This window comes from Semicossyphus pulcher, unplaced genomic scaffold (genome assembly GCF_022749685.1).
Source record: "Semicossyphus pulcher isolate SPU_LCO1_2020_fin unplaced genomic scaffold, fSemPul1.0.p SCAF_8, whole genome shotgun sequence".
NCBI classification, from domain to species: domain Eukaryota; kingdom Metazoa; phylum Chordata; class Actinopteri; order Labriformes; family Labridae; genus Semicossyphus; species Semicossyphus pulcher.
In genome coordinates, this window is record NW_027211759.1 from 4,293,750 (window position 1) to 4,316,050 (window position 22,301).

The 22,301-nt window shown below is 42.5% G+C and overlaps 1 protein-coding gene across 1 annotated transcript; it reads right to left on the reverse strand.

Moving 5' to 3' along the window:
- Positions 1 to 12,863: 12,863 nt before the first annotated feature.
- On the reverse strand, positions 12,864 to 22,176 carry api5 (apoptosis inhibitor 5). The gene is made up of 14 exons (XM_069686340.1): positions 21,896 to 22,176; positions 20,475 to 20,636; positions 20,170 to 20,263; positions 19,927 to 19,992; positions 19,245 to 19,396; positions 17,902 to 18,108; positions 17,622 to 17,726; positions 16,580 to 16,669; positions 15,360 to 15,541; positions 15,137 to 15,230; positions 14,956 to 15,012; positions 14,645 to 14,724; positions 14,371 to 14,513; positions 12,864 to 13,495 (listed from the first exon to the last, which is right to left on the reverse strand). The coding sequence occupies exons 1-14, from the start codon at positions 21,965 to 21,967 to the stop codon at positions 13,416 to 13,418; spliced, it is 1,584 nt and encodes a 527-aa protein (XP_069542441.1). The 5' UTR covers positions 21,968 to 22,176; the 3' UTR covers positions 12,864 to 13,415.
- Positions 22,177 to 22,301: the final 125 nt, after the last annotated feature.

A 22,301-nucleotide genomic window follows, 5' to 3' on the forward strand; every position in this document is an offset into this window, starting at 1 on the left:
GATTGTGCATATTATACAGTAAGTTTAAGTTATGCTTCCTTAAGTGGAAAGTTAGGGAATCTGCAGGATTTGGGCTGCATTGCTGCCACGAAAAAGACACGACAACATGCAAGTCTGAGGTGGCAACACGTGTGATTGACGCAAGTCCGCTGCGCAAAGTTGTTTACAAGTGGGACACTAAAGGCGCCTTACCTCTAAGCTTTGTCTGTAACAAATGAGTGAGGTGCTGTCACGCTTTCTCTCTCTCTAGACACTCACATTTGCTTTAATGGCACGACACGCAAGAAACCAGTGGAGTAATATATGACACATATATCAGAAACATCAGAGGGAAAGGGATACTCGGACCAGAAATATATATTTCCCCAAAGTTTCCTCCTCTTTGAAACCCTCTCTTACTTGTTACTAGGCATCTCAGCAGAGCAGGCAGCCTAAAGCAGAGGATCCCCAACACGTGAATACTCCCACGCTTTACTGCAGCCCGCTCTCTTTGAGTGTCTGCAAAATCCCCTCCGATGCCAATGTTCACACATACACAAAAACAGAAATCCTGAATACAGTTCCCTTGCTGTGTGCAGAGCCTCGTCTGATAGTTCCCGGAGACAGAAGCGCGTGCGAACGGCGTCATGCCCTGTGATGATCCTGAATAAAGTCTCCATGTGAAGCAAATAAGAAAGATGCTCAATAATGAGCTTCTGTAAAGAAGCTCTATGAAGGAAGAATCCACGAATCTGCGCTAAGTGTTCGCAAAAATGCACAAATGTCTGCATCCGAGATCCTCACATAATCTAGATCATTGTGTCAAAATGATGCATTCAGACTAGAAACGGTGGGTAACCTCACTCCCCGTCACTATTCCTGCTCCTGAGTGCTACTGCCCTAGTCTTCACATCAACCGGTAATCACCGAGACTCTGAGTCTCAAAATATCTCCGCATGGTCCAACTGCAAACTTCGCTCACGAGTACAGCACACTGTGGGTCTGGATTCACGCCATCTACAAGAGAAATCACTTACCTTGTGATTTAGATTTTGGGTTCTCTCTGTATTTAAACTCTTTTTTGTAAGAAGGGTTTTGTGCAGGCTGAGACAGAGATGAGAGAGAGAAAGAGTGAAAGCAGGGCAGCCAACAGTCTGCGCTCCTGCGTCAGGATGGAGAAAGCAGGTCAGTCCGGTGTGCGTCGTCTCTCTGTTCTGTCGGAGACTGAAATATTTGGTGTTGTAGCCATTCAGGATTCAGGGAGCCAGCTCACAGGGAAAAGTGGGTTGGGTTGGTTTGGGTGGTGGTGGTGGTGGTGGTGTTGGGAGGGGTGAAGAGGTTGGGAGTGGAAAGGTGGCGGTGGTGGTTGGAGAGGAGGGGAAGCACACAGAGTTACAAATGTGAGCCAGCTGATAGAAAGAGCCCGCCAAATCAGGGGGACTTTACGCAATTGGGGAGGCGCGCCACACGATTCACCTCACTGCATACACTCTCTCTCTCTCTCTCTCTCTCTCTCTCTCTCTCTCTCTTTATCTCTCTTACTGTGCGTGTGTGTGCGTGTGTGCGCGCATGTGTGTGTGTGTGTGTGTGTGTGTGTGAATGACTGCCAGACAGAGACGGAAAGCATGAATGGGACAGGAGAGGCACGACTGAGAGTCCGCGCTATTATCGGTGCAAATCCCACCGGGAAGCGAATATATCGGGCTCAGTTAAAAAAGGCACGAGGACCATGGCCAAGAATATGCACGCGGGAAGGGACTGGGAATTCATGTTAAAAGAAATAACCAGATGGAGAGAGTCGTTCATGTCACAACACAGGGAAGGGTTTTGGAAAAGTGTCTCGACGACGAGACCTGCAGCTCCCTCTCTTTCTCTCTCTCCACCTCTCTGTGTTTGTCTCCCTATCTGTCTCTCCCTCTCTCCCCGCGCCTCTTCTCCAGCAGTGTGCTATTGACCTGCATTGACGTCATTGCGTCATTAGGTTTCCCTTAGAAACACTGACTTTCAAAAATAGTATCAAATTAATTCAGCTGGCAAGGAGAGAGGGGTGGGGCTTATGAGCGTTTGGGGTTGGGGCGTTTGGGGTGAAGGGGGTTTGGGTGGGGAGTGGGGGGATAGCAGGTTTTATTTTGAGATTTTTACCCCCACCCTCAACAATCCTTCAAATCTCCCCGCACGACCACCATTTCTACACCGACAAGGGTGGAGAGCTGGGCCAGACACGTCGATATTTGAAGATTAAAGCCCAAGAGCTCAGTGTGGAGCCCAAAAGATGAATTTCATATATGTTTATTGGTCACTGTGTCATGGGAAGGTGCATAAAGAGAGCCTAAATAAACACTAATTTAGATAATAATCATTTTAATCAGATTAAATTAGGTTAGCCTCTCTCTGTTTCTGCCTCTCCGCCTCTTGGAGTCTAAAAATAACCTCCAGGCATCCGTCTTTAGATGTTTACTATTCAGAGAAGAGGTGGTTTTATCTTCAGGTAAATGAGAGTCTGGTAAGTGTGTTTAGATTTAGAGGTAGAGTTCACTATTGCATATTATGGGTTTGGCTCAGGAGCTGTCCTTGGTGCTGAAGTGTCATTAAACCCTCTAGATTTGATTGTTCTTCCCCCTGACCTCCCCTGCCAACCTGTTCCCATTTCCCCCATCAGTGTTACAGTAAATATACCGTCCCTTTGCTAATCACTCTTTGTCAGATTGTGCTTATTCCGCAGCTTTCCAGCCTTCTCTTCTGCCTCGCTGTCTCACCCCGTTGGATGAGTTTGCCTGTTTGATCCCCTTATCTGCTTTTTGAACTTTTGCCTCGCCGTTGACGACGAGTAAATGTGAACGTTTTAACTACCTGCCCGTCTTTGAGTCGTGCGTCTGGGTTCAGGCCTGTGTCTCTGCAGAGCCATTACACAGTGTTGTTAAAGCAATTATTTGAAAAATGTTCTGAGGAGTGGCTTCTGGAAAACTGTGTTACTGCTATTATTTTGACAGGCCTCTGACTCATTTGCTGCCCAGGAAGATATCGTGACTGCTAATTGATAATGAGGATGACGGAGCAAAAGTGGCAAGACATTCACTACAAACGCAACAAAACGGCAATTTGCATGTCTTTTTCATGAACCACAGGGGATTACACAGAGATTACACACAAAGAAAAGAAGCATCTTCAAAGAAAGGGATTTGGAACATTTGCAAGGAGACAAATAGAAGAAATCGCAAGTTTTCATCATCTTCAGTGAAAAGAACAGATTTAAATATATGATTTTCAGTTGAAATCTATTGTTTCAAATGTCAAATGTCACTTTTAAACCATTAAACTTGAGAGTGAACAGCTAAACAAACATAAATATAAGTGGGAAAAACAGTTCATGTGGTATCACAGAGTATCAGCATCCATCAAAGTAAACGAAACTGGTTTGGATTACATAAAGTAAGAAACGTTTCTGAGAGGGTGTAAATTATGTTTTTCCGGAGGTTACAGATTACTAAATAAATACACCACTGTATGAATTGAAAAACAACAAGCCTTTTTAATCCTACAGAAATGCTACAGAGTGCCTTTTTTCAGGAGATTTTTCACCCATACAACTTCCACAAGATGAATTAACCACCGCAAACTCAAAGTATCCGAACAGCACCTGTATGTGATTACAACAAAGACCCGGCAGCACTTCTACTCCTTCGTCTCTGCGTACATCCCTGTGTTTGAGTGACAATCTTTGACCCACTGGTCAGAGGTTTGATTCTGCAGAACTTACCCACCTCGTCACCGTGATTAAACCGAAGGATCTGGAGCTCTAGGGCGGTGATTCCCAGCCAGGGGCACTTGTACCCAAGGGGGTATTTCTGCAGCTGCCAGAGGGTACATAGAAGAACTGTTCAGTAGACTCTCTGAGAAAAGAGAAATTATGATTTGACTTTTAACAATCCACACAGTGAGTCAGCTGCAGAACACCTTTGGATGTACTTAAGACTTTCCAGGAACGATTTAGCAAACTAGCATAGACATCTAAAGAGTCAGGGATAAATGCCTGAAATAAAAGCTAAAATTGGAGACAAAAATAGCTCATAGGATATTTAAAAGGCTGAATAATGAAACAGTTAGCTAATAGTATGACACAAAAGGTTGGAAAGAGAGCGATTGGATGAATTCGGAAAGAGTAATAAAACAATGGATACGTTATTCAATAGATAGTAACAGATAGCGTTACACATGAGGTACATAGCTAAAATAGTTATAAGGACAAATACGTGAGATAATAAGCTAAAGGCGATGGATGAGCAGATGAGAAAGCAATTTCCAAGTAAGAACCAGCAGAAATTTCAACCGAAACATTTTACACCTGGTGTTCTTAGCCAGTTATTTTATTCATATTGAAGAGACAAGTGTTTGAATTATAAGCTGTTATCTTTATGTCCACAATGTACGAGCACCATCAGTGATCTAAGAAGGCATGCGGTTTTTGAAATTAGTCAACTGCACCTTTCTCCCAGACACACACACACACACACACATCGTGCCTGTAGATGTTGGCTACTGGTTTGGAACCTGTCCACCTGTTTCTGAATTTTCAGACTGGCTGCTTTAAAAAAAAACTCAGCCAACCTGCTGAGATTGTGTTTCTGTGTGTGATACCTACAGAGAGAAAGAAAGAAAAGAGTGAAGAAGAAGAGAGACGGCGATAAATACAAAGAGGGAGGGGGAGCGGCAAGCAGAGAGACTGTGGCAAAAATACTTCACCATTAGGACTGAATTAGACCTTATGATTCATCCTCTTGAATTGAGAAACACATTTCAAATGTCGTAGGACGCTCTATCTCACGTCTGGTAGCAATTTAGCACTACACCTTTCAGGTTTTTGCTGTGAGAATTATGTGCCAAACACACACACAAAAAAAGGGGTGTGAGTGCCGTTTTGGAGGCGGTGTGTGAGCAACAACAGAGAGGAAAGATGCTCCAAATACATGAATGTGCCACTCACCTGCTCAGGTTAATGCGATTAAAAGATGGCAGGTCCAAACAGTGGGTGTCTTTCCAGGGTTCAAGCAAACTGCTGGCTTTGAAGGGCCTTGAAGTACCCTTGAGCGAGTCCTGGAACTTCAAGGAGGCTCCGTAGTTTCAGCTGATGTCTGTGAATGAAGGTGAAAAAGAGTTTTCACACAAAAATCAATGCAGGAATCACTAAAGATTGGGAAAAAAAGGGAACAATAACAAGTACACAAGTGTTGTTGCAGGTACAAGCTGTGGGACTCAGAGATGTGTGATAGCAGGAAAAAGGTGGGGGGACCCACATGGGGAGAAATGTATCATAGAGGACGTCATCAGCACCGATGGAAGTCACGCAGCATTCAGGGGTCAGTGCCAAAGCTGACGACAGAGTATGAGCGGCAGAGAGATCCTGGGTGTGACTAAGACACTCTGACCATGGAAAAACAGTGTGCTGTCCTGCTTCCCTCCTCCATAATAACATAAACACACGAGTCAGTCGGCCTGTTTGAGCGGAAATGTTCGCCTTGATAAGGATATGATAATGTGACTCCTTCTATCCGGCCTGCTGCGCTCCAGCGCTCCACCTTTTCCTTTTTTTTTAAAGCATGTCAATACAATAACAAACCCTCTTAAACATTTGCCTTTGCTGTGTGACCGCCCGTCTTTTTCACTTGGATCTCTGCTTGTGTGTGTGTGTGTGTGTGTGTGTGTGTGTGTGTGTGTGTGTGGATTGTATACACACAGGTCCTTTTAATTTGTTTGATGTCCCCTCCCATCTGCCTCGTGGGTTTCCATTCCGACTCACAGGCTGCTTCTTTCTAGGAAACAGTGGGTGTTTTGGTCTGATGTTTACCATCGGGCCCCAGTAGTGCATACACGCAGAAAACAGAGGGATTAAATGTAACCTTTTCTCGGGTATTGCTTTACGTATGGAGCCATTAACACAATGTAAGGGTGACCTTGGGAGCGGTCCAGGCCATAAGCAAGAAGGCAGAGGCAGAACATTACGGGAACGCAGAATGTGGGTATTTATCTCAAATGATGTACAGTGAACATGGCACATAATATAAACATGGTGCATCACCAGGACCAGCTAACATGCCATGTTGTAAAGCCTCCTTGTACTATATTTTCTCATTGTCCTGTTTATATCATGTAAATATCATCGCTGCTTATCTGAAACCTGAAATCACCTGTTAACATATTTATATCAGCATCCTTTGCACTCCTCATCACTTTTGTCTGTCTACAAGTGTTATTGTTGTTGTGTCATATATATATCTCGTATCTAGATATATATCAATACTTTTGATGTATATTAACATCTGTAGGCCTGTACAGAGTAGTTTGTTGTTCATACCTTTGTCGAGCTTGTTGTTAATCTTTATATTCGTCTATGTCTCTGGTGAAAATTGAGGGTAATGTAAAACTGGAGTTATATTCCTTGTCTGTGCACATTCATGGACAATAAAGCAGATTCTGAAATCTAAAAAATTTAAAATCAGCTTCTTAAAAAAGTAGCTGATTTTGGGTCCTTACATTGTTGAGATCTTTAATCTTTTAAGACTTCTCTTTGTCCACCGAGTCTCCGGGTTCACCTTCACGGTCTATGATTATTTTACAAAGGAAAGAGAAGCTTGAAAAGATTGATTCCAAGTCTAGAAGAACCCTCACCAGGTGTTCCAGGTGGAACCATTTTGTTGAGAGTGTGTGCAGAAGGATGGCTGGACAGGTTTTGTTTGAATTTCAGGCCCAGATTAAGGAACCCTGCGCTCTCTCCTCCCTCCCCTCCCCCTATTTATTTTTCCATCTCTCCTGCCTAAATGATGTCAATGGAAGCAGAGCTATTGTGCTATTTATAGAACGCCACCCCTCCCCTCCCCTCCCCTCCACACACACATACACACACCACGAACACACACTACACTGCCCCCTTACACACATCACCAACCATCCTTAGCATCACATGCTCGGTTTGGAGCTCTGCTGCACACAATAAACCACCTCAAGAGAAGAATCCGCATGAATCGAGCCGCTGAATATTTATGAACGCCTTTGTCACATGTGTGCGCGCACGCGCATGCGCCCCCACACCCGCCCACCTCCTCCCTTAATGTGTATGTGTGTGTACTGTATGTGTTTGCTCTCCATGCCTGGTTATTGCGCGTGCAGCCGTACTTCCCTCTGCAGGAGAAGAAAACTAAAGAGAAAGGGACCCCATTGAGAGAGACACGAGCCTCTTCTGCTCTTCATTCACTCATTTCGTGCAGTCATTCATTCATTCATCACTTTCCCACTCACTCATTCACACAATTCCTCCCGCAGAGTTTGTGAATGGACGGACAAATGGGATGAATGTGAGAAGCCACCTGTTCTGTTGCTGCTCTGTTTGCTGCCGTTATTATAGTTTTTTTCTTCTTCTCTACAGTTGGAATCACCAACTTGTAAGCGCGTGCGTGGGGCGGGGGAGGGGGTGTGCAACATAAGTCTAAGGGGACAGTATTGTACACTGTGTTCCCTGGGTATGATTTTTGGGAGCTCTATGCATAGACCAAACAACCCTCCTCCTCTCTCTCTCTCGCTGCCTCTCTTTCTCTCTCCACGACTCGCTCTGTCTCTTGACATTCACATGCTATATTACGTAACACAGTTGTGGTTAGGGGGGGGCGGTTGGAGTTGAAAGCTGGAGGAGTGGTTGGGGGGGTGCTTAAAGTCTCCTTCCATCACAAATAAATGCACGGTTTGCTGCACAAGCGTCTTTGATTGAGAAGAGCTCATGAGGTCTGTTTTTTTAGACTGACTTCTATTTCTGAAAGGCAGCCGTGATATAAATAAACTAACCCCCCTCCCCTCCCGAAATCTATATCCACCCCCATTCACTGTTAGCATCAGAAAATTTGAATTCTGATCAACGGAATCGTGTAAATATTTATCAGGAGGGCAGCAGATGATGCGCATGATCATCTGATATCGCATTATCTGTAATAGTTTGCGCGTTATTGGTGATTTGGAGTCTAACTGGGCAGAAATCCGGCTAGTAATCTGTTAAATCGACGTTTTTTTTATTTCAAGAACACCTTACTTTTAAGCTAGATGAGCTAAATTTGCTGTAGTTTTTTTCTATTGACAACTGGAGAGGTATAAATTGTCGCGTCTCTTCAGAATATTACCGTAGGCTACTCTTTTCGCGCACATCTCCTTGTAGCCATCAGAGGAATTAAAGCGCGTTTATTTTTTTTATATGATCAGCATGTAATATATAAAGAGAGGCTGGTTAGCATTTTCAACGTTACTGTGTACATCCACGGCGGTCACACGTGCAGCAGCCGCTTCCCTGCACTCCTGCTGAAGTTGACATGTTAACACTCACTGGCTGCTATATTTAGCCCAGCCTCACAGTGCTGTTACTATTCCCAGCATTGTACATGAGGGGGCGGACGGTGCGGTTTTTTGTTTTTTTTTTATAAAGCGGGAAGAAAAAAGTTCCCTTGTTACAATTGATTTTATTTTATCGAGTCTGCTATCCGCTACTGATGCTAAATAAGCTCAGGGACACCGCAGTTAAAAGAAATCACGAGCCCAGCAGTGAAGGGCGATGGGAAGAGTTTGGATTTGTGATGAATAAATGCCTGAACAGAAACAGCTGATGATGCTGAATGTACCTGTCTTGGTAGCGCTGACCTTGACCTCTGACCTTTGAATGAATAAAAAAAGCTTTCCAATCATCTTCAATCTCATGAAACTCTAAATAAATACTTTCAAGCTGCCTAAATCCTGACATACTGGTAAAATAACATACTGAGGCTTTTTACACCGGAGTCTGGCAAAAGCTGTCTTAGAACATTTTAATGTATTTTCCTAAAGAAGGAAGTTCCTCAGTGCTTCAAGCAAATGCTGCAGTCTTATGAATTTTATTGTCTAAAGGTTTTTTGTCAAGCTAGGCTCTCCTTAGGTGCATTTTGAGCAAACCCTGCCTGTTTAAGTCTATGGGGTTTTCAGCACCACAGACAGCTCCCATTACTTAGAGCTACATTTCCATGGTCCAGAAAGAGTTGATTTTTTTTCTCTGCTAACAATCTCTGCTGGACATTAAAGAGAAAGGGTCATGATGTCAGGGATGTAAAGCGGGAGTCATGAAGTGTTCTGAAAAACACTACTGTGACACTAAGTAAAAACGCAGGTGCACTTTCGCTGGACAAATCTTAATGTTACGCAAAAAAAAAACATGTGCATCAACGAACAGAATATTGCAGACACAATTAACAGGCAATAGCATCTCCTTTCTCTTTGTTGATAGCTGTTGTAGACTAAAAAGACCGGTATGTGGGAAAGTGTTGATGTTCTTTTTTTGTAGTGTGAGTGAGTTTGAGCAGTTCTAAACATGGATACCAACCTGAATCATCTATCTATCTAAGGTATGAGGCTTACTCACCAAACATACTGCTCCACAGTATAACTTGTTTCTCATCCCAGCTGCATACGTACACTCTTAGTCCTCTTTCATAAATAGTTGAGTTCATGTTGAATTTAGCTTGTTTTTCTCACCATTATAATGGTCTGATGCACATTTCAGTTAGAAGCATTCTGAGAAGTTAAATGAACTTCCTCTGGACTCTAAAAAACATTTATTTTCTGAAAATGTTTGAGTTATTATACTTGGAACAAAATTTGTAGCATTCTCACTTTAAATTGATTAAACACAGCTTAGGACAATGTGCAGTCACACCATCTCAGCTACAGGTAGTCTTTATTGCTCTAAAGACTGAAAAGTTATGTTCAGGTGCTGTAGGAATTTTCTGTGCACAGCAGCAAAGTTTGGGGTTGAAGGAGAAAATGTTGCAATATGCTGTAGAGATGGTTTTAAAATCAAGTGCTGTGTAAGACAACCAGGAAACTTCAAGTTAAATCTGTAAACACATTCATGAATGCACTGCAGGGTGAAGCAGTTCAAACATGGATATTAGCTCAGTTTGCTTTTAAAAACCAACATACACACATGTGTGTTTAAAGTGTAGCTCTATAATGTGCATGTTACTTAAAGTCATCATCCTTTTCAGGACAGCTGTCTAGGATTAATGTTGTAGGAGCTGTTTTTTTCCAACAAAATAGCAGCACTGAACGCAACACACGACAACAACGAGAGTAGGCTAACAAGTGAACGCACCGTCCACATACACAGTAGTTTGGCCTGAAATCTGCAACATTACACTCATTCTCTTCGGCGTAAAACCACAATGACGTCAACACTATCATGAGATTAAGCGTCTTTAAATGTAGTAAATATGCAGGACAAAAGGGACACCCATTCATGCCAGTGTTGATTTAGCCTCAGGTCTGTTTGGGTACAGTGTGAAGGCCGTATTTCACCATCACCAGCCTCCCCTCCTCCCAACCGTTGGTTATAAAGTGAGGAAAACCCATTGACTTCCACCAAGTGCTTCAGGACTATTGATTTACCTTCTTTACCTTCACTTCTGCTCTCACATGGACTCGTACAGTCGCTTCTTCCTCCTCTTTCTCTCACTGAGGGTCGTCTTCGCTTCCTCTCCCGCTGCTGCCGCCCACTCCTCCTCCACCACTTGATTATTTTCAGCTCAGCCGTGTGTGTGTGTGTGTGTGTGTGTGTGCAAACGCATGTGCCAGGCATTGGCTGACTGGCTGGTTGGCTGGCTGGCGGGCTGGTTTGGGAAATACCTGGTCACGATCAATGACGAGAAGCTTTATATCTTGGTTGCATACCGCCCCCTACTGTCCTGAAATGAGAATTTACACTCAGACCTTAAACGCACCATGATGCTTGTGCCAAAAGATGTACAGTATCTTTGCAAAAACAAACAAAGGAGCAATATGTGAAACAAAGCATTAAGTGGAGTAAATTGATGCAGTACGTAAAGAAGTTTGTGCAAAATTCAGCACAGCACAGTGTATTAGAGAATATATTGAGTTTTAAAACAGAAACAGGGTATAAACATTAATACACAGATATTGAATCCAACTAATGTGAAAACTGTAGTGACTTTGCTTTAATAATTCCAGCACTGATTCATCCTTGTATTTGTATTTACTCTCGGTTTTTAACCACTACATATTGTCGTCCCGGTTCATGAATAACAGGAGATTATTGAGTATTTGTGTTGCTCGGCCGGATCACGGTGTTCCTCCATGCGCCTTAACCCGAGCAGGAAAACAAAGAGACAAAAAGACATCATGAAAGCTTTAAGTGACTCGTTCGGTGGGGCTAAAAATAGATCTGGTTGCTCTGCGAGGAAAACCCTGGTCTGGATCGCCCTCTAGAGGGGAGACTCTGTCAAGACACGGAACAATATATGGCTGGAAATTCTTCTTTTATCTCCTATTTCCTGCAAGAAAGGTGCAGGTGTGCAAACAAAGAAGGAAGTAATTCATTTTCTTTTCTGCAAATACCACGTTTTCAGAGACTGAGACACTTCCCGTTTCAATTGTAGGCTAGTTGTGCTTGTCTAAAAACAAATAGGCTGCTGGAATACGTCTGTGTGCAAAAGACGATAAATAGGAGGATTATATCATACTAAAGCGGATATATCAAAATAAAAGCATCGATGCATTATAGTGTTGAAGCAAACAACCTTAGGCTGCATTTGAGTCTTTTAATTGACATGTTAATGTTACATTAATGCCAAAGGAAGAGTTTGTTTTCCTGAGTTGCCTCTCTGCAGAACGCTGCCACAGTCGATTCAGAAAATTGAGAGCCTGAGCGCCCCTCCTCCTCCAGAGCATCCACCTACACACACCAGCGCACACGTGTCTCCACATGCAGATCTGTAGCACCCACTGAGAGATCCTCTCTCTCTCTCTCTGTGAGTGTGTGTCTCTTCTATCTTTATGAGAGCCGAATTTGGACCTTTTGGTTTTATTTCTGCATGAATAACATTTGGCTATGGAGTGAGTAATCGAATTAGACTGATATGGGAAGACTCAGAATGCATCTTAATTTAGGATTGAATGCTATAAAGGACTATAGTTTGGATTAAATTAGGCTTTACACGGGCAGAGGTTCAGTTTAGTTTAAATTTGGATGTACTTGGGAGTTTTTAAATCGTGTTTCTATTTATAATAAGAGATTTAAACCCAAAATAATGCATACAAAAGTACCTATTAAAAACAGATGTAAATGTAGTGAGAAGACAAAAATGAGGACACTTTAAGGACCAGGCTCCAGGTTAAGTTCAGCTCTATTAGAAATAGTTTGGAGACAGCAAATATAAAACTTAATGCAAACTATACAACTTTATAGCTAAAGGTTATGTTTGCCATTAAAATATAATTTAACTGTTTGAGAATAACAGCAAAGACTTTGTATCAGTGCCAAGTTAAAGCTTCAGGTCCAACTTAACTTTGAAGTGTCATAAATCTCATCAAGGAAATGTCCTTACTAGTACTATTAGAGCAATGTGTGCAGGAAATGTGCACACAACTGAACGTGCTGAAACGTTTGCTCCAAACATGGCAGCAACTACTTATGGTCCTGTCACTTAATGAAAGCCTGATTCTTCTTCTATTCCAAAGCCAGCACACCCACCACCACCACCTCAACACACACACACACACACACTTATCGACTTATTGGTCCGAGGGGGGGTATAGACATGTAGACCGCAGAGGAGGCGTGTGTATATTCTAAAAGTAGAAGCCAGATTGTGGGCTAAAATAACCCTGAATCACTCTGCTTTGGTAGATATAGGTGTAGAGAGGGGGAAAGGAAAGAGGAGTGGAAAGGATAAATGGGATGAATGAGTGGGTGGGTGAATGAAAGGAGGCGGGGAGGAGAGAGGTAAGCTCGGGAAAGGTTTGGAACATGCAGAAAGTTGTGGAGTAACTGCTGCAAAACTCTACAAAAACAAGTAAAACACAAAAGGTTCATACTTCCATACAAGTTTATGATAAAAATCCAATGAACGAACATCATTGATTCATACAAAGTAGCATAGTCAGCCAATTCAACTTAAGCTCTAATAAAAAAAGAAAACAAGATTAAATAAAAAGGTAGAAAGAAATGCATTCATCAACATGTTGCAAAACAAGAGGATCTTTAACTTTTCCTACAACAATCCGACAAAAATATTCATCAGTTACAACTTGGCAGTCTTTTGTTCCACAAAAATACACAATGTTTAAAAAATAAACGGGGAAAAAAAACCAAACATTTCACTTGAACTATAATCTCGGCCAAGAGGAACACTGGGAGTAAATGTTAAAAAGTCTGAGCCCGATGTCTGAAGACAGGAAACCCACACCGCCCTCCAAAACAACAAATAAAAAATCATGATGTGTAGATTGGAAAGTGAAAGATGTGGAGACCAGTTAAAAAAAAACAGAAGAGTGGGTGACAAATAGTCCAACTTGGTGAGGAAAAGATCTCGATGTGATGCAGTTCAATGAGCAATATGTACTTTGTGTGCGTTAGTGTCTCAGTAGATCCGGCCTCGGCTCCTGTTGCCTCTGCCTCCGAAGCCTCGTCCTCGGCCGCCCCTGAACCCACCACGCTGCTCTGAAGTCAACAAAACAGATGCGATCAGTTAGACACGATATAAGCCACATAACTTGAGTCAATAATAACATAAATAATATCTGTTCCATTTATCTTTTTGAGTAGTGTTTACTGGATGACCACCGTAAAATCCAACGTATAAGACGCACTTTTAAAAAGTTAGCTGCGTCCTGAGTACATTTTATTGTGTTACAGTATTTTACCCAAACGATGGCACTATAAGCTAGCTAACACTAAGTCACGGACGTGTAACGCCATGACCGCCAGTACAGCCAGTACAGCCAGTACAGCCAGTACAGCCAGTACAGCCAGTACAGCTGCACGAACCCTCACAACAATCAACGTTAACGTTATTAATATCACACAATCACATCTTGTAGCTCTGTAGCCAAGAAACATAAAGCTATTTATAGTCAGAATGATATTTTAAACAATCACATGGACCGTCAGATCAACATGTGAGATGTTGATTATGCTGCAGTCATCTTTAGAGAGGTTTGATGCCTTGTTTTCTTTTCTGGATTGTACTGGACTTTGAGGTGCCAGTACAATCCATTTAACTGCTGTGAATCAAAGCTGAATAGAGCTGCTGTTCTCTTCTAAGGACCTACTTTTAAAGTAAAGTGTTTGAGTATTTAACTGAAATTAAAAGACATATATTCAATGTATGTCTTTCCCGTAAACAGTGAAGGTTTTATGAAAATGTTCAACGGAACCTTTAGAGTCCTTACAGACACAGATGTGATTAAAACTTTGTAACTGTCGTTGATTAGTTAAATCAAATGTGAGCTAAATAGCCCAATGTGCAATATAACAAATAAAAGGTGAACATGCTGCAGAACAAAAACAAAAAGGTGTCACCAAGTGTTCCTCACCATGGGTAAAATTGCCAATAGTGGCGCTGTACTTGCCGCTGGGGGGGTTGTAGATTTGACGTGCGTCCCTCCGGGGCTGAGTAGAGATCTGTTTTTTTGTGCCGCCACCGGATCCCATCTCCTCACCTGACGGACGCTTGGGTCTACAAACACAAAAGAAAAAGTAGATGATTACCTAGACTGGCCCTACGTTTTTGTGTATGGCTTCTGGATGCTTAATCAAAAGGTGTTTTACCACACAAACAGAGGCAACAAAAAGAGGGAGCAGACTTACGCTACTGCCTCTGCCTTCTGGACGGGTTTCCAGGAAAGAGTGACTGTGCTCTTGAAAGACGGAGGGTTGTGGAAGAGATCCTGGAATATAAAGATGAGACACAAATTTAATTAAGAGAACTATTTGTTGCAATTAAGAATTGTATTCCCCCGATTCACCAGGTAACCAGATATTGCAAATTAGTGCTCCAACATCACAAAGTTCAGCCTGAATCCCACCAAAACACAACCTGAACAATGTTCAGGATAGGAACTCATATTTTATAGCATGATATCATTCAGGTCACTCAGTGTTCATGACCAACACCTTACCTTGATGAGGACGTTGATGTTGTTTGTGATCTTGAGGGCAACAACTTTGATCTTGTTCTGAGTGAACACAAAAGACATGTTAGTGTTTGAGATATTTTACAGCCGGACACAGCTTACACGTCTCAGCGATGTTTGCATCCTTTCAACAAAAATGCAGACTTAAACTGAGAGTATGCCTTACCTCTTCTGTCTTTAGAGCATCTCCCGTCTTGCCTTGCAGTGCTACTCGCAGCTGTCTGATGTAAACCTGCAGGCCTCTGGCAAAGTACTGTAACCTGTTGAAACACAAAACACTCTCAATCCAATGTGAAAAGCAAATCGGGGTATAATTACACACCATGGTATAAGCTCGTTCATTGCACTAATTGGACTTTAGCACACTTCTTTCAGCATCACTTCCTCACCTGATCTTGAAATCTTTGAGGCGCTCAGCGTCCACTTTGTCGAGGAGGAAGTCTGGCAGCTTCTTGCCCAGCTGATGAAAGCCAAAGAGGAGACACTCCACGTAGCTGAACTGCAGTTTGGGCTCCTCGTTTGCTGGGTTCTCTCCATTCTCCACCTCCTCTGGTGGCAGAGGCATGTACTCCTACACAAAGAGAAAGGGCATGGAAGAAATTATTACTGGAACCTTTTGTTGTCACCACCAGCTAAAGGTTTAATTTCAATGCTGTTTACAACCCATGAATAAATAACTCCACTTCTCGTGCTGCAGACACAGCCTCACCTGCAGCAACTTTAAACATACAGGTGGCTGAACAGGGTGATAAATCTGTGACCCATGTAGTGGAGCAATACCAGAGTGGCCCTATATCCAAGAAGATTGTTCAGATCAGCTCCTTATCACCTGCTAAAAACATTCCTACAGTCCTACAAATTCTTCAGTAGTAAAAAGGTGACAAGAAACAAAACTTAAAGCAGGCTGGGCCATTTTTCCTTTATTGATACGACAACTTGAGAGACAGAAAATATTGGGAGAAGAGAGTGTGGCATGACATGCAGAGAAGAGCCGAGGGCGGGAGCTGAGCATGCAGCCGCTGCATTGAGGACGATAGCTGATGTATAAGGGGCTCCTGCTCTACCCACTGAGCTAAACCAGCGCCCCTCACTCTCTTTTTAAACTTTTAAAACAACTTTGTCACGCGTCCGTCATGTAGACCTTAAGAACAAACGGTGACACGTATTTGCCTTTGTCACTGAAGCCCTGATGGAGGCTATGACTTCTACAATAAGCAAATGAAATATGTTAATTTTTACTAAAATGGCAACATTTGAAGTTCCCAGAGTTGATTCCTCCACCCTCTCTGTTTTTAAAGATATATAGGTGGCATATTTCAGTAAATTCCTGCCTGTTTTGAGCTCAACAAAAGAAGGACTGTTATATTAAAATCTGACCAAGGACAGTGAACAAGTCATGCTCTCTCTTGTCCCACCAACTGCTATTAAAGGATCCTTAGCCAGAAAATGAATCTTCAGTTGGCCAGGTGCCTTCAGTAGATATGATATTAATATAAAGCAATAAAGTGTTAAAGAGAGAATACTAAGAATAGAACAAGATCAAAAACTGCTCGTGTGTTTTCACTCCTAATCTATTATGTCCAACTAAAACAGGACACCGGGTTCTCACCAGCAGCTTGGTAAACAGCATGTTGAGGTTGGCCTCCAGTTTCTCCATGTCTCCACAGTACGGACTCATCTCAGCCAGCAGCTTCAGCACCTACACACACAAATAAAAAACACACACACAGTTCAGCAGATCCCCTCACACAGTATAATGTGCATTACTAATGAGAAACAGTGTTGCGTGGTGCAGACTAATGACCCATTAACAACATGCAGTTGGCTGACACCTCTGACAGGTGGCTGCCACGCTGACTTTGTTTACTACTACAACCGTTCGCCAAATGTCAGACATTAGGATAGTCGACCTCACACCGGCGGCCATATTGGTCAGGCCCCTCAGGAGAGGAAGTGCTGATTCATGCTGAACAGACTCTGGTTTGGAAACTAGTCTTTTCTAAACCGGTTTGGAAACTGAAACACTGATAAGGAACTTAAAGTTCTTGTAAAGTTAAGTGGGAGGGGCTTCTACTTCTCGACAGGTTCATTTAAATTCTGTATTCCAATTTAAACTCATTTGTTAAGCATTATTCTTAAATGTTACCTCACAAAGTAACACAGAACTCTCCCCTCTTCTAATTATTTTACTTTGAAATAACGTGTTGTCCGACGTTATGGCAAGGCAGACGGGTCTAAGTACTCCAATAGCAACGAGCCACGGCCATAGTTGGCACAGAGAAGAGGCAAGTCAGAAACGAAAATGAAACCAGTGGCACTGGTTTCATGCTCTGTTGACCCAGATTTAAGAGGGGATTTGAATTAAGCTGCAGCTTGTTTTAAGGGTAGAATTACAGTTATTTGAACAATACTTAAAAGCTTTCCTTTCTGCAGATACACCCAACAGAAAATGCAAAAGACTTTGGCTTAAGGTCATGAAAAAGTTACATCATATCTAGTACAGATATCACAAACAAAGATACCAGCCCTTGAAACTACCGCCATGTGTGAGAGTCCAGATATTCTCAACAAACTACAGCAGCCTGCTGGAATCAGCCAGTCGCACCAATAAATAACTTATTTTCCCATAAGACAGTAAAAATAATGCTCACCTCCAACTGAATGTCCAGCTCAGCCACAGGACTTGTCAGGACGCTGAGGTTGGGCAGGACGTGTTCGCAGAAGTAGGTAACAAAACGCGTGGAATGGACATTTTTCTAAAGGACAGAAATAATCCAGGATTACTTTTCATAATGGTTTTGTATCTTAAACTAGTGTAAACAGAGAAAATGTAAAGTGTGTAGAGCTGCAATGATTTGTCAATTAGTGGACATACAACAACTGCTATAATATGTTAAGACCATGTTTGATGGTTGAACTTGTTGTACTCACAGAGAACAGGGGCAACGCCTGGCGCGTGCACTGCAGCAGGCGATCGACAGTGTCTGGGTCAGCTGGGTTGAGAGCCTGCTCCAGGAAAGCCTGCTGGACCACCAGCTCCACCAACTGCTGCCGCCCGTTCACCGTCTGCAGCACCCGCAGGTTCGACACGACACGCATCAACAGCACAAACTCCTCTCCCGTCACATCCTCCAGCACCTGAGGAGGCAGCATCAACATGTGTCTTTGTCTGATTTGAACTCAATATAACAGAGTTAATTCCCCAACTAGACATGAGGGGAGCCATGTGCCAGCCAAGGTTTAGCCAGAGTAGCATATAAGGCAAAAGCTGAACACGTGGCCTAAATGACACCTTGCGAGAGTGGTTGATGTACTCGCAAATTAACAAGTTAGTTTCACTAATTTAATTAACAAATACCAGTTTCAGAACACAAAAGAAGTTTCAGGCTGCACCTACATGGAAAACTCAGCACAACAATCAGGTTTGGCCAGTCTCAGGTTTGATTTCAGGCCATCTTCTAATCTTAATCCAAAAGGCAACTGGACTTGGTTGAAGTTCTTGAAGATGTTTCACCTCTCATCTGAAAGGCTTCTATAGTTCTAAACTGACTGGTGGACAGAGCTAGAAATATAACCCCTCGATCCCACAGGATCCGTCTGCGCCGCGTTTCTGGTCTGTCAACGGCGCGAGCCCTGGAGCGGAGCGCTGGCCCAAGCAGCTGGATTGGCAAGATCACTCGTAATTTCTCAATTCTCGCGCGATAACATCAATGTTAGCAGAGCAACACACAAACTACAGTTCAGTTTGCACCTCTGAGGTTGATTATCTGCTCATTTGGAAATCATTTCGTGATTTTTGTGCTTCTACCGTGGAGGAGTACACTACTTAATAAAAAGTGGGGTTTTTTTTAGATTTGTGTGTTGATCTTAAAATAAACAGAAAAAACGGGAGTCTGTACCGGTCTGTACATGGTGTTTTATTTTGAAATGACCGGATGCTGTATGCTGCTTTCGTGTGACTTCCTGTTTGGAATGATCTGCTCTGTTCAGCTTGACGCGTGTTTGAAGCGGCCTCCGTCAAAAATAGACCCGACGCGTATCTTTAGCGGAACAGAGCGGAGAGGTAAAACCTCTTCAAGAACTTCAACCGAGTCCAGTTGCCTTTTGGATTAAGCTTAGAATTACCATGACCTGGATGACTCAGAACCTTCATAGGCCATCATATTAGAAAATGCAGTTTGATGTAAATTACCTTTGTCACATTTAGCCAACAAACAATTAGATCTTTCATCTATGATCAATGACCATTAATCACTCCCACACTGCGTGCTTACCTTCTTTGTCTCTGCAAAGACGTAATCCTCCACCTCCTTTGTCATGACGTCCTCTGGCAGAGTCTTCAGTTTAGCTGACAGAAACTTGATGGCCCTTTCCCGCACGATGTCCTCTCCCTGCAGGATCTGAGAGAAGAGGCCTCCGAGAGTACCTGGACAACAAACACAGCAGGAGATGGAATTGCGTCAAAGCAAATTAATTCTTTCAATCTCAATGTGATCAGAAGCCCATATTACAGAAGCTATGAGTCGTAGTGAGGGACATCTCATGTTTATAAAAACAGTACCATCATTATATATGTTTGATCAGGCCAAGAAACCCTGAATACAAACAGGAAATAATAATATTGTGGTCACAGTCCTACATTTTTCATGAATAAAATAGAATCCTTTAAATCTACTGGGTTTGGTGGATGAATGATCATGTTGTTCGGGTCAATTTACACAGATATCTGAATATAAGGATGCAAGGATGTTCTCTGGCAGTTACTTAAAACCAGCCAAAGACATGGCCCGTAATAGCTTAAACAACAAAAGCTTACAACAAACCTTTTCAACAAGTAGAAGGAATTGTATTCAGTGTATCCAAAGTGGGAAAAGTAAGAGTAAGAGGTGTTTTTCTCTGTGTCCTCTTCCAGTACAGCTCTGAACAAGGATACTTAATTGACAAACGTGCACCTACCTTTAGCATCTATCTTGAAGATAGAAATAAGTGCTGCATTCACTTGGTTGAACTCTGCTGTATCATCTGAAAGTACAAACAATTACAGATCCTTCAGAAGTCATTCTTTAAGATTTATTTTTAGTATTATCATCAAATCACATCAAAATCAGGACACCGTTTAAAAGAGGCTGCATGTCAAAACAAATACACCACAAAGGATATTTTAAATCTCGTGAGTGTTAAGCTTGAGGAATCCATTACCCGTCTGAAGGAGCTGGGTGAGAATATCTGCAACTCTGAGGATGTTCTCTCCAGTTGCAAACCGTGGGAGCTCCTTGATGGCCTGCCGTCGAATCTGGACAAAGACAAGTACACAAACACACAGGAGGATGTAATGATAGAATAAAATTACTACTGTGAATCCATTTAATCAAGACTATACTATACTACAACGATACATCATCTGAGGAACAAAATATCAATTCCTAGTAATCAAAAAGGACAAGTCAAACACTGCAACAAGCTTCCAGTCTATTAGGTATGCACGTGTGTCATTTGATACTCACCGACACATCCTCGTCCTCACAAAGATCGAGCTGAGCATTAATGGCTGCATCAGCCAGTTCAGGGAAGCTGCTGAAGAACTTGGGAATAAACTGTGCCGCCAAGCGCTTCTCCTTCGGTCCACCCTTCACGCCATCCAAGATCCCTTGGTATGCATCTTTGTGCTGCAGAATAAAAAGAACAAATCAATAAAGAAATTGCAAGGTATGCAAAAGCAGCACCATAATATGATTCATGCACATTCCAGATTTCAATGTAACATTGTTGCACATATCTTATGGCCATCTAAATATGCAGAATCCAATGCATGTGTGTACATTTACTACAGTGAGGAGGAAATGCTCTAAAACTAGTCTAGACTGAAGTCTGTCTAAAAGCAAAATGGTCACTGGCCAAATCATGGACTCTCCATTCTCTTTTATAGTCATGACTTGAATGGGCATGCAAAGGCAAATTAAGTTCATTTCAATAGACATGGAGAGTGCTCCTCAGTGTGTGACAACATCTATTTGAGTGATGTTCTACGTAGTTCTGAGGGGAGCTTTAAAGTCTGGGAATTCAACCCTGTTGAAGTCAGAGTTTAACTCGTAGACTAGAAAAATATAACATAAACCTTGCATTATAACCTCTCTGGGTGCAAAGTTGGAGAGAGAATGGACCATAACAAAGACGCTACGCTGTAGGCAACAATTACTTCATTGAAGCTTTTTTGCTCTTTTAGCTTAGATCTCTGTCTGCTGCATTACTTTCTTAGTCACTCTTGTGAACCCCCTAACGCTATAAAAATGCACTAAAGACACTGGAATAGTCACTAGCCTGATAAGAAATGTGTCTCCTTGAGTTATCTGAGGACAATAAAAGCGCATTTAAGTTACTGCTGGATGCAGACTTCAGTTCACTAACCTCTAAATGTTTATTGTGAGCTCCACGTCCCATGAATTCAAAGTCAAATTTCAAATTTGAGGTCGAGTTAATAATTTGACCTAATGTGATGCAAGCCAACAAATCGACCACAACATAAACTTCCTATCAAGTTGTATAAAAATATAATCTTGAAAGCAAAGTCTTGCGATGATTTTCAATCACCAACCACGGGACAAATTCCCGTTGCCCTGCATTTTAGTTTGAATTAAAAAGCGTTTACTGGTGAGTAAGTGAAAGTTTGATGGAATGAATTTAGTAAAAGTCGAGTTAGTGGCTCCTCTTGTCAGGGTCGCTATGGTGAGGCCATTACCATCAGCCCGGTCACTATCGTTAGGTTAGCTAATGTTAGCTACAGTTAGCCTAGCACAAACACAACAATGTTATGTAGCCTAAGTCAAACACGTTAGCATGGTTGTAGGCATAACAATGTGCTCCATCAAAGAAACAAACCTTTCGTATCAACAGTGTTAACATATGGAACACGTTTGCCTCTATTTACCTGGCTGAGGTTGTCCTTTGCATCAGCAAGGATCCCGTAGCTACGATAGAGATCCTCGATAGTGACCGCCATCAGCGTGCGTCCCGGATGCCTACCGCTCACAGATAAGACCGCCGATAAAACCACAGAAAAAACCCTGTGGGGTCACTTTTACTCCGTTTTAGATGACTGTAGCACACAGAAAATCGTATGTTTGGGGTATGTGCGCTCCAGAACGGGGAGATGAAATTCCGAGAAGCCTGTGAATGAACCCTCCACTGCCCGTCTTCCCGCACTGTTCTATGGCGTGTTGGCTAAAATGCTACGGAACAATGACTACGGTGCATGCGCGGGTTTAGCCAATCGCGTGGAGAACCACAAAACACGTGACCACTAGTATGCGCTAAACTGGTGCGCAATAAAACTA

What these genes read in the sequence shown, in the direction of transcription:
- api5 (XM_069686340.1), bottom strand. Translation starts at nt 21,967, where the DNA reads ATGGCGGTCACTATCGAGGATCTCTATCGTAGCTACGGGATCCTTGCT. An exon ending in CAAAGGACAACCTCAGCCAG is followed by an intron (nt 20,637 to 21,895) that starts GTAAATAGAGGC and finishes TTTATTCTGCAG; the next exon opens with CACAAAGATGCATACCAAGG. An exon ending in CAGAAGGCAGAGGCAGTAGC is followed by an intron (nt 14,514 to 14,644) that starts GTAAGTCTGCTC and finishes TTGTGTTTGTAG; the next exon opens with ACCCAAGCGTCCGTCAGGTG.